Here is an 18,957-nt window from a genome sequence, read left to right as displayed (position 1 = left end):
CAGACATAGACAGTGGGGTGTGTATGGGGGGAGCGAGGTCACTAGATCCTGTTGATTCACTAGCTAACTTCCCTAACCCTAACACCCTCTCCTGGCCCCTGCAGTCCAGCTGCTGTTTCACTCGCACATCCCAACCCAGCGGCTCCCAATCGAAGCGACTGGCCGAGATGAAAACCCCCCTCGCTTTCCTGCTGCTGCTGCTGGGTGAGTGGGGCCCAGGCCCACCGCTGGGTCTGGAGCCCATCGGGCGTGGGGGGCTGGTGTCACTGTGCCCTGGGGCTGACAGTCTGTTCCCTCCCCTCTCTAGGGTTGGTGCTGCCCGCCCCTGTGGAGATGGCAGAAGGTAAGAACGGATTGGAATGGGGCCCATATTAGGGATGAGGTTGGGACCAGGGTGGGAGGTGGAGCCTGTATTAGAAATGGGGGTGGAGAATCGGGGTAGGGGGTGTGTTAGGGGTGGGAAATCAGGGTGGGGGCTGTATTATGGGTGATGTGGGGATCGGGGTAGGGGCCTGTATTAGAGGTGTGGATGAAGAATCGGTAGGAATCGGATTGGGGGCTATGTTAGGGATGGGGAGAGAGGGGTGAGGATCGGGACAGCGGCCTATATTAAGGGTGGGGGTGGAGAATCTGGGTGGGGATTAGATGGGGGCTATGTTAGGGATGGGGAGTGAGGGGTGAGGATCGAAGTAGGGGCCTGTATTAGGATTGGGGAGGAGCATCAGAGTGGGGGGCTGTGTTAGGGGTGGGGATTGGGGTAGGGGCCTGTATTAGACATGGGACTGGAGAATCGGGGTGTGGCTATGTTAGGGATGGGGAGGTTCAGGGTGAGGATTGGGGTAGGGGCCTGTATTGGGGGTGGGGGTGGAGAATCAGGGAGGGGGTCTGTGTTGGGGTGAGGATTGGGGTAGGGGCCTGTATTAGGGGTGGGGGTGGAGAATCAGGGAGGGGGTCTGTGTTAGGGGTGAGGATTGGGGTAGGGGCCTGTATTAGGGGTGGGTGGAGAATTGGGGTGGGAATTGGGTGGGGGGCTATGTTAGGGATGGGGAAGTTCAGGGTGAGGATTGGGGTAGGGGCCTGTATTAGGCAAGGGTAGAGAATCAGGGTGGAGTTCAAGTTGGGGGGTATGTTAGGGATGGGGAGGGAGGAGTGGGGTAGCCAAGTGTCCGTTTTTTGACCGGAACACCTGGTCAAAAAGGGACCCTGGCGGCTCCGGTCAGCACCACTGACCAGGCTGTTAAAAGTCCGGTCGGCGGCGCAGTGGGGCTAAGGCAGGCTCCCTGTCTGCCCTGGTTCTTTGCAACTCCCTGGAAGCAGCCAGCATGTCCGGCCCCTAGGTGCAGAGTCAATCAGGGAAGTTCCGCGTGCTGCCCCCACCAGCTTTGCGCAGCTCCCATTGGCTGTGAACTGTGGCCAATGGGAGCTGTGGTGGCGGTGTCTGCGGGCACAGGCAGTGTGCACCACACAGAGCCACCTGGCCACGCCTATGCCTAGGAGCCGGAGGGGGGACATGCCAGCTGCTTCCGGGAGCAGCGTGGAGCCAGGGCAGGCAGGAAGCCTGTCTTAGCCCCGCTGCGTCACCGACCAGGAGCCACCTGAGGTAAGCGCCGGCCGGCCGGAGCCCGCACCCCAAACCGCCTCTTGCATCCCAACCCCCTGCCCCTGGTCGGAACCCCCTCCCGCACCCAAACTCCCTCCCAGAGCCTGCACCCTGCACCCCCTACCGCACCCCAACCCCATACCCCAGCCCAGAGCCCCTTCCTGCCCCCCAAACCCCTCATACCCATTCTCACCCCAGAGCCCACACCCCCAGCCAGAGCCCTCACCTCCTCCCACACCCCAACCCCCTGCCCCAGCCTGGAGCCAGCTCCCACACCCTGAACGCCTCAATTCTGGCCCCAGCCCGAAGCCTGCACCCCCAGCTGGAGCCCTCACCTCTCCCACCTCACTGTGCTACCAACCGGGAGCCACCTGAGGTAAGCGCTACCTGGCTGGAGCCCGCAACCCGACCCTCTGCCCCAGCCCAGTGAAAATGAATGAGGGTGGGGGAGAGCGAGCGACAGAGGGAGGGGGGACAGAGTGAATGGATGCCGGGCCTCAGAGAAGGGACAGGGCCTCAGAGAAGATGGGCAGGGTGGGGGACGGGGCAAGGGTGTTCGATTTTGTGCAATTATAAAGTTGGCAACCCTAGGTGAGCAGGGCCGGCTCCAGGCACCAGCTTAACAAGCAGGTGCTTGGGGCGGCCAAGGGAGAGGGGCGGCACCTGCGGCAATTCGGGGGCGGCAGGTCCCTCACTCTCTCTAGGAGCGAAGGACCTGCCGCTGAACTGCCGCCGCCGATTGCGGCTTTTTTTGGCAATTGCCGCCGCCGATCGCGATTGCAATCGTGGCTTTTTTTTTTTTTGCTTGGGGCGGCAGAAATGCTGGAGCCGGCCCTGTAGGTGAGGATCAAGATAGGGGGCTGTATTAGGGGTGGGGTGGAGAATTGGGGTAGGGAGATATGTTAGGAGTGGGAAATCAAGGTGGCATGGGGATCAGGATAGGGGCTTGTATAAGGGGTGGGAGTGGAGAATCAGGGTGGGGGTTGTGTTGGGGTGGGGATTGGGGTAAAGGCCTGTATTAGGGGTGGTTGAATTGGGGTGGGGATCGGGTCGGGGGCTATGTTAGGGATGGAGTGAGGGGGGAAGATCATAGAATTATAGAATCATAGAATCTCAGGGTTGGAAGGGATCTCAGGAGGTCATCTAGTCCAACCCCCTGCTCAAAGCAGGACCAATTCTCAACTAAATCATCCCAGCCAGGGCTTTGTCAAGCCTGACCTTAAAAACCTCTTAAGGAAGGAGATTCCACCACCTCCCTAGGTAACCCATTCCAGTGCTTCACCACCCTCCTAGTGAAAAAGTTTTTCCAAATACCCAACCTAAACCTCCCCCACTGCAACTTGAGACCATTGCTCCTTGTTCTGTCATCTGACACCAGTGAGAACAGCCGAGCTCCATCCTCTTTGGAACCCACCTTCAGGTAGTTGAAAGCAGCTATCAAATGCCCCTTCATTCTTCTCTTCTGCAGACTAAACAATCCCAGTTCCCACAGCCTCTCCTCATAAGTCATGTGCTCCAGCCCCCTAATCATTTTTGTTGCCCTCCGCTGGACTCTTTCCAATTTTTCCAGATCCTTCTTGTTGTGTGGGGCCCAAAACTGGACAGGGTAGGGGCCTGTATTAAGGGTGGTTGGAGAATCAAGGTGGGGGGATGTGTTAGGTGTGGGGATTGGGGTAGGGGCCTGTATTAGTGGTGGTTGGAGAATCAGGGTGGGCATCGGATCGGGAGCTACGTTAGGGATGGAGTGAGGGGGGAAGATCAGGGTAGGGGCCTGTATTAAGGGTGGTTGGAGAATCAAGGTGGGGGGATGTGTTAGGTGTGGGGATTGGGGTAGGGGCCTGTATTAGTGGTGGTTGGAGAATCAGGGTGGGCATCGGGTCAGAAGCTATGTTAGGGATGGAGTGAGGGGGGAAGATCAGGGTAGGGGCCTGTATTAGGGGTGGGGTGGAGAATCAAGGTGGGGGGATGTGTTAGGTGTGGGGATTGGGGTAGGGGCCTGTATTAGTGGTGGTTGGAGAATCAGGGTGGGCATCGGGTCGGAAGCTATGTTAGGGATGGAGTGAGGGGGGAAGATCAGGGTAGGGGCCTGTATTAGGGGTGGGGTGGAGAATCAAGGTGGGGGGATGTGTTAGGTGTGGGGATTGGGGTAGGGGCCTGTATTAGTGGTGGTTGGAGAATCAGGGTGGGCATCGGATTGGGAGCTACGTTAGGGATGGAGTGAGGGTGGAAGATCAGGGTAGGGGCCTGTATTAAGGGTGGTTGGAGAATCAAGGTGGGGGGATGTGTTAGGTGTGGGGATTGGGGTAGGGGCCTGTATTAGTGGTGGTTGGAGAATCAGGGTGGGCATCGGGTCGGGAGCTACGTTAGGGATGGAGTGAGGGGGGAAGATCAGGGTAGGGGCCTGTATTAAGGGTGGTTGGAGAATCAAGGTGGGGGGATGTGTTAGGTGTGGGGATTGGGGTAGGAGCCTGTATTAGTGGTGGTTGGAGAATCAGGGTGGGCATCGGGTCGGGAGCTATGTTAGGGATGGAGTGAGGGGGGGAGATCAGAGTAGGGGCCTGTATTAGGGGTGGGGTGGAGAATCGGGGTGGACGGCTATGTTATGGATGGGGAGGATTGGGGGGACTTGGTTTGTTTCAGCATGGCTCTGGAATACAAAGGCCAATGGGGAGCTCTCCCAAAGCAGCTCCTGATACCACACGGGGGCACTGCTGATCCCAAAGGGCATCAGGCTGGGGATGAAGTGGGAGGTGGCTCTCTGGGGGGCAATGGGACCCAACGGGGGGAGGAGGTGCTCCGGGCTCTCACAAGGCACGTTCTCCCCACCCCAGACTCCCTGCTGTATCCCTATGGACCAGCCCAGGGCGACCAGCAGAACCCCAAAGCTGATGATGGGGCATCACCGGAGATCCCCATCTCCATGACCTTCACCTTCTATGGCAAGGAGCACCATTCCCTCTACGTACGTACAGCCGGGCCGATCCCACCGCCAACCCCAAGGCACACGGCTCACAGGCAGCCAGCAGTAGGGTGCCACACAGGGCTAGCTATCGATCCATGCTGTTTCCTGCACAAAATTCTCTGTCACATGCACACTCTAGGGCACCCACCTCTACCTAATTCCTAGGGCTCAAGGCATAACCCTCTTAATTTAGGTACCCACCCTTACCCTTCTGTGGGCTCAGGCATATCCTTACACTCTAGGGCACCCACTCTTACCCTGTTCTTAGGGCTTAGGCCAGGGGTTCTCAAACTGGGGTTCGGGACCTCTCAGGGGGTCACAAGGTTATTACACGGGGGGTCGTGAGCTGTCAACCTCCACCCCAAACCCCGCTTTGCCTCCAGCCTTTATAATGGTGTTAAATATAGAAAAAAAGTGTTTTGAATGTATAAGGGGGGTCACACTCAGAGGCTTGCTGTGTGAAAGGGGTCACCAGTATGAACGTTTGAGAACCACTGGCTTAGGCATAACCCTGTCAATGTAAGTACCCACCCATACGCAATTCCTAAGGCTCAGGGCGTAATTTTCTGCCTTATCTATCTATCCCCAACTATTGTACCAACAGTATTTAGACATAAGTTGCTGGCTCTGCTGAGTTTCTCCGCAGAAGGCCAAGAGGGGATTTGATCCCGGTCTATCAGCCCCTCCCTGGGGAGGAGCTTGCTCAGTGCAGAGAGCTCCTGAACCCAGCAGACGCGGCAGAGTGAGAGCCGATGGCTGGGAGATGAAGCTGGACAAATCCAGGCTGGAAATGAGGGGTGACTTTGCACTAGGGAAGGGAACCAACCCTTGCCCCGGTGGCGGGGCGGGATCTCCATCTTTCAGAGTCTTTCCATGGAGTTGGGGCATCTTCCTCTGAAAGCTGCGCTCTAGCTCGACCCACAGATCTGGGCTGGAGGCTGGGGTCCCCAGTTTGGTTCTGAGACCGAAGTTAGGCAGGAGGGCAAAGCAGGTGGGCAGAATGGACCGACCTAGCCTTAGACTCTATGGATTTCTGTGTCTGTGCCCCACATCACCAGCCGAGGTGCCTCACATCCCACTGGGCATTGGGGGTGGGCGCGAGCCTCAGCAGGGGGCACCATGTTGTGGGGAATGGGACAGGGGGCTCATCAGAGGACACTGTGCTGTGGGGAGCAGGACGGGGAGCTCAGTAGGGGGTGCTGTGCTGCAAGGAGGGGGTTAGCCATGCTCTGCTGTGTTCCTACATCCACCACTCTGCTCCCCACCCCCACAGGTGAACAACAATGGCGTGGTGTCCTTCGGCGTGTCCGTCTCCCAGTACACCCCCGACCCCTTCCCCTTGGCTGATGGCCGACCCTTTGTGGCCCCCTACTGGGGCGATGTGAACAACAACCTGAGTGGGGACGTCTACTACCGGGAGACCCAGAACCCCGAGCTGCTGCGCCGCCTCACCAGAGACATCAACCAGTACTTCCCGGAGATCCCCTTCACTGCCACGTGGGCCTTCGTGGCCACCTGGGACCGTGTGGCCTACTACGGCTCCACCTCCCAGAAGGTATGTGGCGCCTCATTCCCCAAGGCCCCCGCCGAGCCCCTAGGGGCAGGGGAGAGACAGGAAGGGAGACTGGCTAGTGGGGCTGCTGGACCCAGACAGTACCCTATGGTTCCTGCACCTGCGCAGCTCCTCTGGTCACCACTAGGGGTCACCCCATAGATGAAGCTATCCCACCTCCTGACCAGTGGGTTTCATTGGCAGCGATACGTAGCACAGCCTGGATGGAATACCCCGTGGGCCAGCCTCCCCCAGGCACCTGGCCTTGCCCTCCCACAACCCCCCCACCTCCCAGACTGATTCACCCAGGTCCCTTCCCTCTCCGCTGCAGGTGAACACATTTCAGGCTGTGCTGGCAAACGACGGCAAAGTCACCTTCATCATGCTGAACTATGGCACGATCCAGTGGACCACGGGCACAGCGAGTAGAGGAGACGCCAACACCGGCCTAGGGGGCACTCCCGCCCAGGTAGGTCCCCTTATACAGCACACACAGGAATGCGGCACGAGGTGGTGGCGTGAGCCAGGGCAGGGGCTCAGCAGGGGGCGCTGTGCTGCGGGGAGCGTGGCAGGGAGCTCACGGGGGGCGCTGTGCTGCGGGGAGCGGGGCGGGGCTCAGCAGGGGGCGCTGTGCTGTGGGGAGCGTGGCAGCGGCTCAGCAGGGGGCGCTGTGCTGCGGGGAGCGGGGCAGGGGGCTCAGCAGGGGGCGCTGTGCTGCGGGGAGCGTGGCAGGGGCTCAGCAGGGGGCGCTGTGCTGCGGGGAGCGTGGCGGGGACTCAGCAGGATGCGCTGGGCTGCAGGGATGGGGTGGGGGCTCAGTAGGTGGCGCTGTGCTGCAGGGAGCAGGGCGGGGGCTCACTAGGGGGCGCTGTGCTGTGGGGAGCGTGGCTGGGGCTCAGCAGGGGGCGCTGTGCTGCGGGGAGCGTGGCGGGGGCTCAGCAGGATGCACTGGGCTGCAGGGATGGGGTGGGGGCTCAGTAGGTGGCGCTGTGCTGCAGGGAGTAGGGCGGGGGCTCACTAGGGGGCGCTCTCCTCTCATTGTCAGCGCCGTCCTACTACCCCAGCATGGCAGTAGGAGGCGCTGCAACGGGCTATTGCATTAACATTTGCTCCCCATGTCTGCCCTCAGGCTGGCTTCAACAGCGGCGACGACAAAAACTTCTACAACATCCCGGGCTCCCGCACAGACGCCATCCTCCACATTGGGCAGACAAGCAATGTCGGGGTTCAGGGCCGCTGGGTCTTCCAGGTGAATGATTTCAAGGTGACAGGAGTCCCCACCGAGAGCAGCGACTGCTGGCTATAAGTGGCACCAGCTCTAGAGTCACGCGCCCAGTTTGCAAACCTCAGATCTCTGCCCCCAGCCCTGCCTGAGCCCCCTTTCCAGGCCCATCACCGCTGGGACGCTGCAGCCAGTCTCCCTCCTCACGCCAACCCTACTTTCTCCAGATGACTCCAGGCCTGGCTCAGAGGGGCCCTTCCTCGACCCTTCTGCACGCCGTCTGACCTGTCCCAGCTGCTGGAAGGATCCAGGCTGCTGCCCCGACTGGCAGGGCGCCCCCTGCAGCCAGCCCTGAGTGTAGTGTAGCAATAAAGGATCATCTGTGAACTGTGGCTTGGGGTGTCTGTCACCTGCGGGACGGGGGACGCCTGGGGAAGGGAGTATGTGTGTGTGTGTGCGTGTGTGTGTGTGTATGTGTGTGCGCACTGCCTCCTAGTGGAAAGAATTAAACCTGTTCAGTGTCCAGATGTCTAAATGTGAAAGCAAGATCTTATTAGATAGATAGATAGATAGATAGATAGATAGATAGATAGATAGATAGATAGATAGATAGATAGATAGAGGGGGTGGATGGGGATAGATAGATAGATAGATAGATAGATAGATAGATAGATAGATAGATAGATAGATAGATAGATAGATAGAGGGGGTGGATAGGGATAGATAGATAGATAGATAGATAGATAGATAGATAGATAGATAGATAGATAGATAGATAGATAGATAGAGGGGGTGGATGGGGATAGATAGATAGATAGATAGATAGATAGATAGATAGATAGATAGATAGATAGATAGATAGATAGAGGGGGTGGATGGGGATAGATAGATAGATGGCTAGATGGCTAGATAGATAGATAGATAGATAGATAGATAGATAGATAGATAGATAGATAGATGCAGGGTGTGGGGATAGATAGATAGATAGATAGATAGATAGATAGATAGATAGATAGATAGATAGATAGATAGATAGATAGATAGATGGAGGGGGTGGATGGGGATAGATAGATAGATAGATAGATAGATAGATAGATAGATAGATAGATGCAGGGTGTGGGGATAGATAGATAGATAGATAGATAGATAGATAGATAGATAGATAGATAGATAGATAGATAGATAGATAGATAGATAGATAGATAGAGGGGGTGGATGGGGATAGATAGATAGATGGCTAGATAGATAGATAGATAGATAGATAGATAGATAGATAGATAGATAGAGGGGGTGGATGGGGATAGATAGATAGATGGCTAGATGGCTAGATAGATAGATAGATAGATAGATAGATAGATAGATAGATAGATAGATAGATAGATAGATAGATAGATAGATAGGGTGTATGGGGATAGATAGACAGAGGGGCAGATAGATACATAGAGAGGTGTGTATGGGAACAGAGGGTGTGTGGGGACAGATGGATAAAGGGGTGTCTGAGCTGAAATCACTTGTGGGGGGACAGCGTTTCTGCCCAGCTTGCTAAAAGCTGAAAATCACTAAGCGACTGACCTGCAGCGGTCACAGCAGAGAGGCAGGTGGCAGCAGAAGGGCGGCGGGAGCAGCGAGCAGTCAGCTGGTGGGGCCGCCAGTGGAGAGAAACCGCGACTCGGGGGCAGCCAGCCACAGCAAGTGCTCAGATGGTGGAGCAAACCAGGTGCCTTCTTCACTGGGTGGGAGCTGAACTCACCCAGATGCACCTCTGACCCCTGGCTCCTCACTGACCAAGGACAACCCCTGTGAGTGGGGTCTGGTGAGGGAGCAGAGGGGGGCACAGAGAAGGAACTGTTGGTTGTAGAACTCAAGGACATGAGGCAGAAGGCTCTGCCCCACGCACTCTGGGGTGGGCACAGTTTTATGATTATGAATCCTGCTTGTGGCGTTTTCCCTAATTAATGTCGGGTGACTTCTCTCCTGGCATTAAAAATTTCTTTTCTACACTCAGACTGTGCTTGCGAGTGGGGAAGTAATGCCTCTCAGAGGCGCCCAGGGATGGTGTCTAATTTTCCCCAGGTTACAGGATGGGGGCTCGAGCCAGTTCTGTGTTGTATTGTTGAAAAGGAACCCCTAGATATTGAACCCGGCCCTGGTTGCTGCCGGCTCCACCTGGCAGAAGGGTTACAGTTGCCCTCCAGGGTGGAGCTGTATGGCCTACTGGCCGGTTGGGGTGTGTGGGCTGCCATCCGGGGGGTGGCGGCCAGGGTAGGGGGACCTGGGCTCTCCCTGCTCCACCGGGTCCCAGCCCAAGGCCCTTTCAGTGGCAAGTGTGTCTGCCACTGAGTCAGCAGGGATCCATCTGCAACACGCTGATTATCGTCAGGCAATGGCTACTTCCTATTGTGCTACTCATCGTGGCGGTCTGTGCATCTTCAGGGTCTCTGGGTTCCTCGGCCGGTGCAGCTCCCTGTAGCTCAGACCTCTGCTTGGGTCTCAGCAGCTCTGGCTTCCGCGGTCCGGGACTCCAGCTGTTCTCGGGTGGGAGCCGGCAAGGAATATCCTTCCTCTCCGGTGGTCAGCCCAGACTGAGCTGGGCTGTTCCCTCTTATGCTGCTGTTACACCTGGAGCATGTCCATTAGGGACCTGGCTTCCTCCACCCACAGTGAGGAGTTAACCCTTCCCCATCCAGTGCGGAGTGAGTTCACCCCGTCACATCGACGAAGCAGGGTCCTAGATCCCCAGATCAATGTCTACAGTTACACTAGCACGGGTATGCCCATGACAAAATGTACCAGCTCATTCAGTGGTGGGACTTTCCACTGCTCCCTAGGCCAGCTGAAGGGTTAAAGCGAGGTAGCCCAACATTTATAGACTGAGACAAACAATCTGGGATAAACAACCTACTTACCACCTTACGTGTTTCATGACATGTTTGATACCTCCCCTTGTACTTTCTCCTGGTGTTTCAGACAAAACATCCCTACTCACCACCTGTCTTTGTACTTTTACGCCTGAGGTTTCAGATAAGGTATCACTATTCACCACTTTTGTTAAGTGTGCTAGGCTGGGGTGTTCTTGTGCTAGCCTGCTGGAATGTGTTCACATGTTCAGTGTGGTTTAGCAATGCTAGCAATAGCGGTGCCGAGTTTGTGTACCGGACACTGACTTTTGACAGGGCCTGACTCTTGCTCATAGCATAACTTTTATTAGGGTGACCAGATAGCAAGTGTGAAAAATCGTGACGGGGGGGGGGGGGGTAATAGGAGCCTATATAAGAAAAAGACCCAAAAATCGGGACTGTCCCTATAAAATTGGGACATATGGTCACCCTAACTTTTACTGACTTTTGTTCAGGCCTCAGGCCTTGCACCAGGTTCCTGCTTTAGGCTTTCTCTTTCTACTACACCCAGCACTGCCCCACTCACTAATATGACAGTCCCATCCCAGCCCCATAGCCTTTCCACTGAATGTGCCAGATCTGTGTGCTTGCCTAAGCTGTCTCTACCCACTGCTCTAAGCATTAGCCTACGCTCTGCTCCCAGAGCCAGGAGAACATAAAAACAGCCACAGGGTCAGACCAATAGTCCATCTAGCCCAGTGTCCCATCTCTGACAGTGGCCGGTGCCAGATGCTTCAGAAGGAATGAACAGACCAGGGCAATTATTGAGTGCTCCATCCCCTGTTGCCCAGCCTTAGTCCTGGCAGTCAGAGGCTTAGGGACACCCAGAGCAGGGGGTTGCATCCCTGACCCTCTTGGCTAATGGCCACTGATAGACCTATCCTCCATGGACTTATCTAGCTCTTTTTTTTACACTTGATCTTCACAACATCCCCTGGCAGTGAGTTCCACAGGTTGACTGCGCATTGTGTGAAGAAATACTTCCGTTTGTTTGCTTGAAACCTGCTGCCTATTCATTTCATTGGGTGACCCCTAGTTCTTGCGTTATGTGAATGGATAAATAACACTTCCCTATTCCACTTTCTCCACACCATACATGAGTGCATAGACCTCCATCAGATCCCCACTTCGTCGTCTCTTTTCTAAGCTGAGCAGAGGCTCTGGCAGGGGAGTGGGGTCTAGTGGGTTAGTGCAAAAGGTCTGGGAGTCAGAACACCTGGTTCTAGCTCCAGATCTGGGAAGGAAGTGGGGGCTGGTAGTTAGAGCCACATGTCTACATAAGAAATAAACTAAACTAAACATTGTGACACTTGGCAACACTTCTAGCCACCTCAGGGGCCCTTTAGACCTGCCAGGACGTTCATCAGCATGAAAGCCAGGCAACTATTTGTTTAAGATCAAGTTTATGGTTATGTGTAAACAGCCATAAAATAATTTGCAGAAAAACACCCCTAGGCAGCTGTGCAAAACTCAGCAACAACTCCTCTTGCACACCGCTCAGCTCCCTCCCCAGCTCCCGGCCACCCCACACCAGCCCCCCCAAACTCCAGCCCGCCTCACCAGCAAGAGACAGGACTCCTGACAGTACCACGGGGAGGGATCCGGAAGCAATGTACTGTAGGGAACAAGAGACAGATTACACCCACTAGGGGGCGTCTGCGCTGATCCAGCCCCAGGTCAGGGACTCCCTGGCTCAGAGGGGTGGGGAATGGGGCATGGGACCTTTCCCCTCTAGGGGTGCCAGAGACCTCAGAGTTTGCCCATGGTACATACCCGCATACCAATCCACTGCAGATAAATCTCAAAATTCAGACTCCAGTAGGTCAGGAAAGGCACCAGCACTTCCCAGAGACCTGTCTGCACCATCCCCATCCCAATCTGGGCAACCTGCCATGGCACAATGGGGGACTGAGATGCCTTCCTTCGAGATGATCAGCTGAAACAGAGCCAGGACTCCTGGGTTCTATCCCTGGCTCTAAGAGGGGAGTGGGGTCTAGTGGGTTAGAGCAGGGGGCACTTGAAGCTAGGACTCCTGGGTTCTGACTCGGGGAGGGGGGGTCTAGTGCTTAGGTCAGGGGGGGCTGGGAGCCGGGACTCTTGGGTTCTATCCCTATCTCTGTCACAGGCTATTCACCCCAAAGGCCAGTTGCTCCCATCTGTAAAGGGTGCCCCTCAACCACTTGGCTCTAGTTCAGTGGTTCCCAAACTTTAACAGCCCGCAAACCCCTTTCACTAAACTGTGAAATCTCGTGAACCCCCTCCTAAAAATGAATATTTTCAGGGATTTAAGTTTAAAGTTCCTCAGTGTGATGGATGCCCCAACTGCCCGGCCCCGCTCTTCCTGGGGCTCGGGCTGCCAGCCCCGCGCGGAGCGCTGGGGTTCGGGCTGCCAGCTCCCCCGCTGACGGGGACAGGGCTCAGGCTGCCGGCCCCAACTGCCCAGCCCCGCTCTCCCTGGGGCTTGGGCTTCCAGCGCTGCATGGGGAGCGCTGGGGTTTGGGCTGCTGGCTCCCCCGCTGACGGGGGCAGGGCTTGGGCTGCCGGCCCCAACTGCCCGGCCCCGCTCTCCCTGGGGCTTGGGCTGCCAGCCCCAACTGCCCGGCCCCATTCTCCCTGGGGCTCGGGGTGTCTGCCCTGTAACCGGGTCCCACCTGCTGTCTCCAATGCCCACGGTCCTCTGTCCGCCATTAGTGAAATTTTTCTGGCGAACTCCTTGTAACGTTCTGCGAACCCCAGTTTGGGAACCACTGCTCTAGTTCAAATGTGAGAGTGGAGGAGCTGGGAGCCAGGATGCCTGGGTTCTCTCCCCTGCTCTGGGAGTGGAGTGAGGTCTGATGGGTTAGCACAGGGGTGCTGGGAGGTGGGATGCCTGGATTCTATCCACCACCACCACACACACACACACACACACACACTTTGCACTGGGATTTGTCAGCACACTCCACAGTGGGTCTGCGGGAAAGGGGAAGAAGGATGCACCATCTCCTCCCCCACACACAGTGTAGATAAATGTCTGCATTAAGCATCTTTGCATAACTTTCATATAACCTTGTATTGGGTCTAGCCATGTGTGACCTCTGTTTTCATACAACTTTGTGTCAAGTCCTTTGATATGGGAACTTTGTATCAAATCCTTATATAGAAACTTTATTTTGAGCCTTGGTATAATGTTATAGCCCCTAAGGCAGTGGTTCCCAAACTGGGGTTCGTGAACCCCTGGGGGTTTGTGAAATGTTCCAGGGGGTTTGTTCGGGGGCTTATTTTTTTACCCTCTTACTTCCCTGGTCCTTCTCGCATGAACAGAGAGCAACAATACCCGAAGTTCAAAGGCGCAAACAATTTGATGTTTATTGGGGTAAACTTTTAGCAAGCATAATTTTAGTTTTCTTTCTCAATGTCCCCCTTTCCAGCTCTGACACCACAGAGCCTTGACTGTTTTCCTGTTCCCATTCCCTGTTCCCATTTCCCCCGCCTTAGCAAAACATGATTTCAGTTTCCCCACCCCCTTTCCCTGTTTCCATTCCCCCCCCTTATTTCCTGATTGACTGCAGACTATATAGTAAAACTTGAGTTCTGCTTAGCTATACCTTAACCAATCATTTTACTGAAATTTAACTAACCAATCCTAACATACTGTAACATGGTTATTTAACCAGTTATATCCCACCACCTTAATTGGTTTACACCCAACAAAATTAATTATACAGCAGACAGAAACAATCACAGAACCAGACAGAGATTATACAGACAAACAATAGGGAAGTGGAGACTACAGTGATAGAACAATACAGAAATGAGGATTTCACATCCCAGCTATTGATAAGTGAGTTCTTGCCAGACAGGATGCTATCACTCTAAGTTTCCTTTTACATCTTCTAGGCTCTTCCCTTTCTCTGGAGGTGACAGGAATACCAGGACAGGATTGTATTCCTAACAGCCCAATAGCACCTTATTTCAATGTGACTAGTTTGGAATGTGAGGATGTGACCGTTCACTTCTCAGTTTATGGCTGCCTCCGCTGCTTAGCGAAAGGCCTTAGCTTAAGAACCAGGCCTCAGACTGTCCCTTACACAGACAGAGAGTGATTTTGATTCTTTTTTTTATACCTCTATAACTAGCTACGTGATAAGAATACACCTAAATTCTTAAAGTATAGGCCTTTGCAAACAGGCTTGAATATCTATATCCTAAAACTCCACCCCCTTTTTTTTTTCTTTTTCTTTTGGGATCCTCCTGCCCAGGTATCCCTGGAAAAGCATAGGACATATGGCGACACATTTCCTGATAGGGCCAGGCATCAAGGTGGAAGGTGTTGATATTTCATTTGTCCCACTGCCCCTTGTGTAGTACCGTGCCCTGCACCTTCTCTCGTGCGGACATACCACACCTATTGCAATTAGTGTTCCAGACTTCCCATTAGAGTGGGCCCGAGAAGGTTGGGTCCGGGTTGTTTAGTACACTGCGGCGGGAGGAGGGCTTAGTACATTACTTATAGGTTATAATTAGTGGCTGTTTTCTAGGGGTTGTGCCCCCCTTGATTGTTTCCATATGCAGCGTAACACAAATACAGTTAATAAAACACCAGCTGCTGTGATAATTTACAGCAACACCGAGTCCTGACCACTGCAGTATGGTCCAACATCCGAGCCACCACCAAAGCACGCCTCTCCTCCTTCGACAGGGTTAACATCTTCATGTGTCCAGTTGCTGGCAGTTGCAACAAGCTGCCCCTGCAGGTTTTACGTGCATAAGTCCATTGAATGTCCACAGAGAAATGGGTTATTGTCCAAACCAACTTAACCACTTGGTATGGAATCAGGCAGTATGCCCCGGTTTGAATATTCACAGCAATAAGATTTACAGATCCATTTGTGCTCCAAAGTCCAGATAGCAGCGTGTAGATGTGTGTAGTTTGGTTAGGGGCTGGTGTAATTGTGTCCCCAGTAATATGTACATTTCCAGCAAAACACCTTATACACAGTACACCCAATTGTCCACCCCTTGCCATAGGCCATTGATCCTGCTCCTCCATAGTCATAGGAGACGGGCACATCCAAACATCTTCTTTGAGTTACACCATTTTACACACCCCTCCGTTGATTCCCAGTGAGCCCCTCCCCTTCTTATTATTTCCATAGGGCTTGTGGGGCCCACCTTAGTTGCCGTTCTATTTCCAGGCACCATGGTAGCTATTACACAGGTGCTGGCCTCGTAGTTGAGCATTTTGCATTTCCATACACATTTCCCACCCCAGTCAGCCTTTTGAAGCCATCCCCCACCCACGCATGCTAGCAACAAGACAAACACCACAGACAAACAACACAAAACATAGATCCATGGTATTCTGGGTTATTTTTCCGCTGGCGCCAGCATGCTTGTACAGTATCTGAAAAACAAAAGAAATAACTTCCACCCCCTCTGGTGGGGATAGATTATTGCTTAATAAAAATACCAATTCCTTTTACAAATTTCCTTGCTAATTGCAGGAAAAATAGAAGAATTACCTCCAGGCTGTCCTTATTTTGTTTTATAGTCAGGCTAGTGAATTGCCCCACTCACTGGTCATTTATGAAATTCATGAGGTGGTGTGCCTCAGTTTCCCCTCTTGTACAACAGACCAGGTTTGCAATAGTTTCTCTGCTGTACCAAGCTTTAAGTTTATTTTCAGGTAATAGCTGAGAGACAGCTTCAGATTTGTGCGCGCACACACACACACACACACACACACACACACACACCCCTCCCTCTTAGGGGTTAACCTGTCCCCCTTATTTTTAGGCTTGACTTGTTTTTTTACCTCCCTTTCCTGGAGGGCCATAATCTGAGTCTTCTAGTAGCATATTTGCTGACCAGCTATTTATTATTTGCAGGTTCTTTGTGCTGCTACATATGGGCAGTTTCCTCCTTCCCCCATCAACTAGGTAATTTGCATTCACACAGAGACTTTTTTGGCTTGCTTTTGGATCCAAAGTTATTAGCAGCTCAGAGAGTGTCTTAAAAGGGACACATTTCACTTCCACCAGAGATCTGATTACTTTTCACTTTCATCTCCTGCTCCAAAACACACAGAGATCTGATAAAGAAAACACAACGTATTGTGGCTCCTTTTGGAGCCCTAACAGGATTTTAATTAAGTACCATGTTTTGTTTGCATTTCTTTTACCCCCTTTCCAATATACACTGCACACGTCCTGGGAAATAGTTTAACCTCCATAACATTATATTACCCATATTAATTTTACACAAGGTGTAACTGCCTCCCCCATGCCCACAGAGTTTTCATGCACCCCCAAAGTGACAGTCCAATCCCCCAGAGCCACCCCAAGGCTCAGTGTTTTCCCATCACTGCTCCCCTTTTCCTTTTCTTTTTCCTGTGCACACACACAACTATCTTTTGCCTAACATCCCTTGCACTGTGATTACTTTTTGTTACACAACTGTACCCCGATTACACTCCCATCTTGTACAACCAGAGACAGCCAGGGGCAGTCAAGTTAAGTTCCAATAGAAACCCCTGTCATTCCTTTAGTGATTTTGATCACATTACCCAATAGTTAAATAATTTTGATCAGATTATTTCTCCGCCTGCTGCCTGCAGCAGTCCCCTATAGACCATTTCTGTGGGGAAAGGGCCCATTCTCCCTCCGAATAGCTGTAAAGGCTGCTGGGGGCAGAAGCATCGTGGTGGTAGTAGCCGCTCTTCCTGACCCCCGGGTATAATTGAATTACCAAGCTTCCATCCAATGGGACTGCACAGAGTTGCACATACAGTTACATTTATATAACTGGGTTTTATTATCAAACCAAAAACTTGCTTCTTGTAACACCACAACTGCCACCTTTAACATCTTCACAGCTGTTACCTGTACCATTTTCACAACTCCCAAATGTTTACTTTCCTCCAAACCTTGTATTATCAATTTTTGCAAAAGGTATTTGTAACTTTTCACTTACTTCTTTAAATCACTTACTCCTACAGTTAGTTTTTTAAGGTATCAAGTATCAGAGGGGTAGCCATGTTAGTCTGGATCTGTAAAAAGCAACAGAGAGTCCTGTGGCACCTTTAAGACTAACAGATGTATTGGAGCATAAGCTTTCGTGGGTGAATGCCCACTTCGTCGGAAAGCTTATGCTCCAATACATCTGTTAGTCTTAAAGGTGCCACAGGACTCTCTGTTGCTTTTTTTAAGGTAGTGCACTTTGTCTTTAACAACTCAGCCACCAAGTACAATTATTGCCACACAGCTGCCTTAACCTGTGCTGTCTTTACCTTGAGACTGTTCAAAAGGCAGTAAAACATTTGTCTCCATGGTTGCCCATGGATCTGTTACTCCAAAAATTCCAGTGGAATACAGCAGACCTCCGTCATACTTTGTCCCAACCAAAAAAACAAAACAAAACAAAACAAAACACCAAAAACATTTCACATAAGTATCCAAAGTCCCCTCCATTAAAACTTCAGAAAAACAAAAGTGTGGAAAGCCAGGGGGAGAGAAGGGGAAGAGATGGAAAGAAACCAATTAAGTCTGCTAGGTCAGTTTAAAGTACAGGCTCCCAGCAGCAAATTAAGTAAACCGAGGCTTTGGCTACACTGGCGCTGTACAGCGCTGCAACTTGCTGCGCTCAGGGGTGTGAAAAAACGCCCCCCTGAGCACAGCGAGTGCAGCGCTGTAAAGCGCCAGTGTAATCAGTGCCTGCAGTGCTGCACGCTCGCTCGCAGCGCTGCAAGCTCCTCCCCTCGGAGAGGTGGAGTACGTACAGCGCTGCGAGAGCGCTGCGAGAGCCGCGCGACTCCACTGATGTCCCGAGTGTAGCCAAGCCCTGAGAGAAAGGAGACGGAAAAGAAGAAAAGGATATCGTTAGCTCTGAACCAAGAGCAGGCTCCCCAGGTTGAACCAGTTGGGACCTTCCCCCCAGGTTCTCAGCCTGGTTCTGGGAGAAGACTGAGGGTTGTTACCTGCTCCTGCAAACCCGGCCATTTTTTACTTTGAAACCTTTTTTTCCCCCTCCCACTCCCCCAGGACCAAGTCCCAGCTCCTGTCTCTAAAGGTGGTCTGTTAACTCTGCTTTTAACTCTAAAAGCCAAATTATCTTTAACCACCCCTAACTAATTTACAACCCTTCAGCAGCCCTTGCCGAACAGCACCAAACTTGAAAGGTTACTGGCAGCTTCCCATAATGCTGCCCTTCCTTCAAACCTCTCACAAGTGGACTGGAGTGCCTCCTTTCTCTGGAAGGCATTCAGTCCCAATGGGCAGGGACCTTTTTTTTGCTACCCATATACCAAAGGAGGGTGAGCTCCTCAGCCATCCCCCATCCCTCTGGGTCCCCTAACACTTCCTCCGTTTCCTTTTTAATCTCATCCCAGGCTGACCCCTGCACCTGGTATGGGCCCTGGTTTTTTCTCATTTATTTATTCAAAAAATCATTTACCCTGGCTTGCCAGAACCCGCAACTACCACCACGAGAGTTCACTATACCCCCCCCAAGAAACTGTGTGGACTGTTGGGGAGGGGGATTTACAGGCTGCCACTCACCTATTCGATGCGATGAATCCGAGTCAATGGCACCAAGATGTTAGGGGGCTTATTTTTTTACCCTTTTACTTCCCTGGTCCTTCTTGCATGAACAGAGAGCAACAGTACCCGAAGTTCAAAGGCGCAAACAATTTGATGTTTATTGGGGTGAACTTTTAGCAAGCATAATTTTAGTTTTCTTTCTCAG

At 52.8% G+C, this 18,957-nt stretch overlaps 1 protein-coding gene across 1 annotated transcript in view; it reads left to right on the top strand.

The window, feature by feature from the left end:
* LOC135892202 (sushi, nidogen and EGF-like domain-containing protein 1) overlaps nucleotides 1-7,420 on the top strand; it is a 24,103-nt gene extending 16,683 nt beyond the window's left edge. The window contains exons 2-7 of the mRNA XM_065419914.1: nucleotides 105-204; nucleotides 308-343; nucleotides 4,432-4,562; nucleotides 5,836-6,117; nucleotides 6,446-6,583; nucleotides 7,244-7,420. Coding sequence (XP_065275986.1) covers nucleotides 105-204; nucleotides 308-343; nucleotides 4,432-4,562; nucleotides 5,836-6,117; nucleotides 6,446-6,583; nucleotides 7,244-7,420 — 864 coding nt within the window. The remainder of the gene's footprint in view (nucleotides 1-104; nucleotides 205-307; nucleotides 344-4,431; nucleotides 4,563-5,835; nucleotides 6,118-6,445; nucleotides 6,584-7,243) is intronic.
* The last annotated feature ends 11,537 nt before the right edge of the window (nucleotides 7,421-18,957 follow it).

The sequence above is a fragment of the Emys orbicularis genome, chromosome 20 (genome assembly GCF_028017835.1).
Source record: "Emys orbicularis isolate rEmyOrb1 chromosome 20, rEmyOrb1.hap1, whole genome shotgun sequence".
NCBI lineage: Eukaryota > Metazoa > Chordata > Testudines > Emydidae > Emys > Emys orbicularis.
This window is presented reverse-complemented; position numbering and strand designations above follow the sequence as displayed.